Source organism: Apodemus sylvaticus, chromosome 10 (assembly GCF_947179515.1).
Source record: "Apodemus sylvaticus chromosome 10, mApoSyl1.1, whole genome shotgun sequence".
Taxonomy (NCBI): Eukaryota; Metazoa; Chordata; class Mammalia; order Rodentia; family Muridae; genus Apodemus; species Apodemus sylvaticus.
The window spans coordinates 41,000,274-41,007,389 of NC_067481.1; the positions used below are offsets into that span (position 1 = coordinate 41,000,274).

Below are 7,116 nucleotides of genomic sequence, written 5' to 3' on the forward strand. Positions count from 1 at the left end.
ACTGTCTCCTGGCCAGATAACAACTGGGTGCACCTAAAGATGTTTGATTACAAATTGCCACCTTGCCCAGCAGTTCGCAGAGTTAGAAATGTGCTCATTTACATTTCCTGTTGTGCATAAATATTTTACGAACCCAGCAGAGAAACTGCGGGGATTGAAGCTTACAAGACTTTCGGGAGCTCCAGGAGTAGTCAAGTTTTCCCTGGGTCTCGAAAGCTCCTTTGGAAAGTTCAGTACTAACCAATCCTAATGAGCAGTTTGGAACTCAAGTTTTGTTTGAATTTTTTATTTTAAGCAGAGATTCTTGCTTTGTTGGTGGCCTCCAAGATGCTATTACTTTAGTCGTGGGAAGTGAAGGACTTTAGATGTTTAGTGTCCCCAAACACTACTGGCTGGAACTTGTTGTAACTGAAGGAGCAAAGCAGCAAGGGGACAGAGCTGCCCTTCCCTTCTCTTTGCCTCTGTTAGTCCTCAGCCGTGTAGACATATAGAAAGGTGTTTCCCATATGCTATCACCATGAATTCAATCATTATTAACATTGCTAGCTAGCAGATATTTAAATAATTTATATCACAGTTAGTCATAATTTGTAGGTTGTTTGTGAATCAGATGTCTATTTTTTTTTCCTCCAAGCAGCAAAGTCATTCTTGTTGACAGGAATTGGTGGCCCTGGTATACAGTGACCCTTTTATTTATCAGCTGTTAGTTTAGAAATTAGTCTAGTGTGGAGTACAGGCATTTCCGTCCAAATTGCTACAGGTCACGGCTGTCCTTCTGAAGCTAGGAATGCAGGGTGCTGTGGATTCTCTGGTCTTTTTTTTAGCAAGTGCTGGGAAGAACAGGAAGGCACGTGGCTCAGGAGGCCAGAGGAAATAGAATAGACTTACACATTGTATAAGGAAGGAAATATGCTGGCTGTAGTGGCCTGTGCCTGTAACATTCAGCACTAGGGAGACTCAAGCTGAGGGCTCAGGAGCTCAAGGTAGTTTTTGCTACACAAGGGAAGAAGGGGTTTGAGACCAACCTGGGCTATATGAGACCTTGCCTAAAAAATATCTAGGGATGGGAAAAGTCTGATATCCTTAGAACTTAGTGTGGTGTTCACAATGGGAACTATTCAAGAGTAAAATGTGTTAGGTAGATAAATCAATAATTTGATTTAGGTTGGTAATGGGATTCTTCTATAGGAGATGGCCATTGTATTGTGGTTGTGTTTAACAAGACTGAAGAATAGTGCCCATTTTTGTACTTGATTTTCTGTTTTTGTTTTTTTAAAGATTTATTTATTATATGTAAGTACACTGTAGCTGCCTTTAGACACACCAGAGAGGGTATCATATCTCAAGCCACCATGTGGTTGCTGGGAATTGAACTTAGGACCTTTGGAAGAACAATCAGTACTCTTAACCACTGAGCCATCTCACCAGCCCCTGTACTTGATTTTCAAATCCATATATGAAGGTATTCCACACATGTTTTGTATTTTCATAAAGGTTCTTGCTCAGAATTCTGGTTATGACCTGCAGGAAACATTGATAAAAATTCAGACTAAACATGCCGAATCAAAAGAACTCGTGGGTATAGACTTGAATACAGGTAAGAAATTGAAAAATTGAAAAAAAAAACTGGCTATTTACTCAAAAGATTGTTTCTCAAGGGCCCAAATCTTTTTTTTTTTTTTTTTTTTTTGGGACAGGGTTTCTCTGTATAGCCCTGGCTGTCCTGGAACTTACTCTGTAGACCAGGCTGGCCTCAAACTCAGAAATCCACTTGCCTCTGCCTCTCAGAGTGCTGGGTCAAGGGCCCAAATCTTAGGAGTGGTGGATTAGAGCATTATATTACATCAATCTTGAGTGAATCCAGCTTACTCCAAAACATATTTAATATGCATAGGTGTTTTGCCTATATATCTGTCTGTGAATAATGCACATGCAGTGCCTGTAGAGGTCAGAAGAGAGCATCAGATCCCCTAGGACTGGGCCTGAACCCAGGTCCTCTGCAGCAGTAACAAGTGCTCTTAACTGGTGAGACACCTCACCAGCCCTGAAACAAAAGAATTTTTTAATGTGGGTCCTGGGGACCAAACTCAGACTCAGACCTTGTGTTTGTACAATAGTCAATGACTGAATTAGCTATATTTCTAGTCTTCCTACCCCCACCAATGCTAATCTAAAAAGATAGACTTACTGAGTGCTAATTATTTGGATTCACACTGGGCAAAATAGACTAAAATTGTGAACTTCTCTTATAGTGAAAACAGGCAGTAAACAACAATCTTAACAAATAAATTATTTAGCATCTGTAAGGATGATCGTGAATGCCAAGTAGTGAGGGGAGGAGAGGGGAGGGGGAAAATGGAAACCTCTGTACAGTATAAACTAGGAAGAGAGTTCTACTAAAGACCTGACGGGACTGAGGGGTCGGCCATGAGGGGACAGCAGGAAGTAGTCTGCTGGGCGAAGGAAGGAGGTGACAGCGTGACACATCAGATTACACAGTGGCATGTGGGCTGGGCTGAGGACTTCAGTTTTGTTTTTATTAATCTTTGTAATAAAATAAGGGGCAATTTTGCAACATAGCCCATGTTTAAAAGGATGGCTGTGGTTACTCTCCACTCTGCAGAGAGCCATTGGTTGAACAACTGGCATGTTAGAATTGCACTAGCTGTGGAGAAGACTAGATAGAGGGGGCGTGGGTTAAGAGACTGTCCAGTTTTAGCAAAGTCAGGGTTGAAGTACTTATGGCCTTTTGGGGGAAAGTAGTTCAATATATTGAGCTCAAGAAACAGATATGTGTTGTTGGTAAGAGAGTAATCAGGGTGTAGATAGTTTAAAGCTGGGAAACTGGGTGAGACCACCTGGGATTATTTGTGCTGGGTAGTTTTATGTGAAATTGACACAATCTGAAAGTCATCGGAAAGGAGGAACCTCAATTGAGAACATGCCTCCATAAGATCAGGCTGAAGGCAAGCCTGTAGGACACTTTCTCAATTAGTAATTAATGAGGGAGGGCTCAGCCCATTGAGCATGGTGATATCCCTGGGCTGGAGGTTCTGGGTGCTATAAGAAAGTAAGCCAAGCAAGCCACGAGGAGAAAGCCAGTAAGTTAGCACTCCTCCATGGCGTCTGCATCAGCTCCTGACCCCAGGTTCCTGCCCTGTTTGGGTTTCTGTTTTGACTTCCTTTGATGATGAACAATGTGGAAGTGCAAGCCAACAGAGCCTTTCTTTCCCATGTTGCTTTGGTCATGGTTTCATCACAGCAGTAGTGTCCCTGACTAAGACATGTACTGGGAGAGAAAAGAAGAGCCTTGGACTGCATGTGTGCTCCAGCAGTAAGCTCACTTAGGAGACAGGGAGCCAATAGTGGAAAAGAAAGGGGAACATGGTGCCCAAAAGGCGAGGAGGAACGGCCTGAGGCTGTGATGAGCTGGCTGTTGGGTGCTGGTGGGTGCGGCTGGCCATTGTCCACAGGGCTTAGCACAGGTGTCAGTGGTGGCTTTGACAAAAGGAGTTCTGTAAGAGATTAATATTGTTAGAATTCACCACTCGACACTCGCAGGGCATGTCAAGATTGCTCAAGTAAGTAGCCTGTCTTTACTTTGCAGGAGAACCGATGGCAGCAGCAGAAGCCGGAATTTGGGATAATTACTGTGTGAAAAAACACCTTCTTCACTCTTGGTAAATTGGCAATGAAGAGAAAGACCTTTAGGGATGTAATTGTTAACTTTGAATAGTTCCTGTTAGTTTTGTTTGGGAAACATTTGTGAAGTATATGACATTGTGGTCCCCGGCTACTGAGACTCATACAGTCCTCATAGTGTCAGTCCCCTTTACATTGTGTTTGCAGCAGGGAAAGGCAAGAGCAAAGCTAGCTTTACCCTCAGTGTTTGGGTAGGAAGGGGGGGCAGGAGTAACAGCAGCCTCTGAGTAGCAGGGAGCAGCAGCGACCTGTGGAAATTGGCGCAGATTTTCTGGGTACAAATTAGACTTCTACCAAGTCAGTGAAGCAGTCACCATTACAGGGTGAGGAGGGTGCTTCGGTCATGCTATCATGAATTCTCACTCTAACATGCCCGAAGGGGAAGTGCCCCCCCTCCCCCAGCACATGCTGAAGCTTGCTGGGGAGACGGGCATGCTGTAGGAGGCTGGGCTCACTCTGGTCCTTTCATCCTCAGCACCGTGATTGCCACCAACATCCTCCTGGTTGATGAAATTATGCGAGCTGGGATGTCTTCTCTCAGAGATTGAATTTGAAATCAATTCGTCTAGAAGACAAGATTCCATATGTGTCCAGCAGCATCACATGGCCTTAACTGTTAGAAAATAAAGGTCGTGCATGTCTTTTGGTCTCAAATGTTTGAAAAACCCTTAATCAAAGCATAAAGAACACACAGATTTTTCCCAGTAAAGAAATAGCAATGGTAATATTTTCTGAGTCTTAACTCCCCACCCTGTAACATATGCTGTTTCAGTTTTCATAAAGAAAAATGTGTCGTGATGCCTGTAGCTTCTGGGCACAGGCTTGAGAGTATCCCAGCCAAGTCTAGCTTATCGGAGATCATAGCTATAACAAGACAAACGTCCTCTTCTCTTCAAGAAGCCCTCGGAAACTTCCTGCTGCTGCTCCCTTCCACGTGTGGCAGCCCTTGCAATATAGGTTTGGGTTGTTCTCATGCACAGTTCCTGACCCAACCTAATTACTATATAGTTTAATTTAGTTTGCTTAGCCTTTAAAAATGTGGGCGGGGTCTGGCTTTGTGGCTGGGACTGGAATTTAGAATCCTTTTGCCTCAGCTTCTGAGTGCTGGTGTTATAACTCTGCCCTGTTTTCAGAGACCTGCACTCAGCCCTGGCTCTGCTAGGCCTGACTATTCGGCCAGGCAGCCCCTCTGGAAAGGCAGAGCTCAGTGGTATTGGCTCTATGAGACCGCTGCTTTGGGTTCAAATGTAGCTGGGTTTTTTTGTTTGTTTGTTTATTGAATATCATCTTCATTTACGTTGCCAATGGTAAAACCTTTCCCAATATTTCCCCCCCCAAGACCCCCCAACCCCTCCCCCTCCTCCTTCTCCCTGCCTCCACTTATATGTCCCTCCACCCAACACATTCCCACCTCCCCACCTCGGTTTCCCTTTGTTGGGGCCTCTGTTGAGCCTTCACCTGACCAAGGACCATTCCTCCCACTGATGCCCAACAAGGCATTTCTCTGCCACATTTTTGGCTGGAACCAGGTGTGCCCCTTGGTTGATGGTTCCATCCCTGGGAGTCTTAGGGCGACTGGGTGGCCAAAATCATTGTTCTTTCTATATGTAGCTGTTTTATAGAGATATAGTCCTGATACGTATTTGTCCAGAGCTGTCTAGGTAATCTATCACACTTACCATGAGGAGGCTCTTAGTTCATCTTCTGTGCACAGATCCAAGTTGGTAAGATATAAAATATCTCAGGTGCATTCTTGGAATTCGTTCATAGCTTAAGGAGAAGGTTCCTTTGACTATGTCATGCCTTGGTTGAAAAACCTTCCATTTTAAAACCTGTTTTAACCAACCAATAATATGTACCAACCAGCACCCCCAGAGCTCCCAGGGACTCAACCACCAACCAAAGAGTAGACATGGAGGGCCCAGTGGCACCAGCTGCATATGTAGCAAAAGATAACCATTTCAGACATCAATGAGGAGGGGCCATTGGTCCTGTGAAGGCTCGATGCCCCAGAACTGGGGAATGCAAGTCAGGAAATTGGGGGGGGGGTGATCAGGGGAAAGGGGGAGGGGATAGGGAATTTTCGGAGGGGTAACTCAGAAAGGGGAAACCATTTGAAATGTAAATAAAGCAAATATCTCATTAAAAAACACGTTTTTATTTCTACTTAATATATTTGTCAACATCTTTTAAAGTAAGTACCCAATGTTTCTAAACATTCTTTCATGACAGTTCATTGCAGCATACACTTCTACTTAGTTTATTTACATTTTAAGCTTCTTTTATCAACAGTCATCTTGGTCTGCTTCATCCCACAATGTAAGCCTTTCATATGAAATAGCACGTCCATCAAGACTTTTGTTGTTGAAGATTTCAGAAAAGAGTCTCACAGTATAGCCTAGGTTGGACCTGAATCCTCAGCAGTCCTCCTGTTCATCCTCCCCAGGGTTGGGATTACAGGCATGAGCCACCATGCTCGTCTATACAAGACTTTGACTATGTAAAATGTTGAAGCCATGGGAAAAGTAGCTGAGGCCTAGACTAATTATGTAACCTAGGCTAGCCCTGAACTCAGTCTTTCCTGCTTTAGTCTTCCAATTGCTACAATGCCTAGCTGAAATATTTTATTTTGGGAAGATTTTATTTATTTATTTATTTATTTATCCATGTGTGCATGTGTTTGTGTGTACACACATATGCATATTCAAGTGTGTGCACGTTGATGGAGGCCAGAAGAGGCTGTTGGCTCTCCTGGAGTTGGAGCTAGGGGTATTTGTAAGCTGTGTAATGTGGGTGCTGGGATCCAGACTCTTGACTGAGTAGCAAGTCCCCTTTATGGTGAGCCATCTCTCCAGCCCTAGTACCAGTGAGACAGGAGGAGGGTGGTCCCCAGGGATTGCTCTTTCTAGGCCAATGAGAGAGCAAAGGGAGGTGGGCGATATTCCTAAAGGTGACATTTGAGGTTGTCCTATGGTTTCCACATGCGTGTGCAAACACGTGTGCCCTTGGGCACATACATGTACACCCATGTATTAAGAGGATGCTGAAGAACCACCTGTTACTCTCCCTATCCTGTGCTCTCTTATCCTGTCTCCATAGATGTAGTCTTTGAATTCCATACAGCGTCTTTTAAATGTTTAATATGTATACACATACCTGTAGTGAGATAAAACATTCTTCTTACCTCTTTAAAGCTATAAATAGGTTATTCTGCAGATATATTTTTACTGTTTTTATTTCCCACTAAATGGTTTTGAGATTTATCTATTTATTTTAGCAATTTTGAAGTGCCCTAGTACACTTCTGCACTATGACACATTCATCTTATTAATGGACTTTTTGGTTTTCTCTAATTCTACATAACTTTATTCAATTCATGGTGAAGATCTTTGTACGTGTCTTTTGGGAAATGAA

At 43.4% G+C, this 7,116-nt stretch overlaps 1 protein-coding gene across 1 annotated transcript in view; it reads left to right on the forward strand.

The window, feature by feature from the left end:
- Nucleotides 1-4,999, forward strand: part of Cct6b (chaperonin containing TCP1 subunit 6B) — a 45,379-nt gene extending 40,380 nt beyond the window's left edge. The window contains exons 12-14 of the mRNA XM_052195360.1: nucleotides 1,495-1,597; nucleotides 3,608-3,680; nucleotides 4,178-4,999. Coding sequence (XP_052051320.1) covers nucleotides 1,495-1,597; nucleotides 3,608-3,680; nucleotides 4,178-4,250 — 249 coding nt within the window. The 3' untranslated portion in view covers nucleotides 4,251-4,999. The remainder of the gene's footprint in view (nucleotides 1-1,494; nucleotides 1,598-3,607; nucleotides 3,681-4,177) is intronic.
- The last annotated feature ends 2,117 nt before the right edge of the window (nucleotides 5,000-7,116 follow it).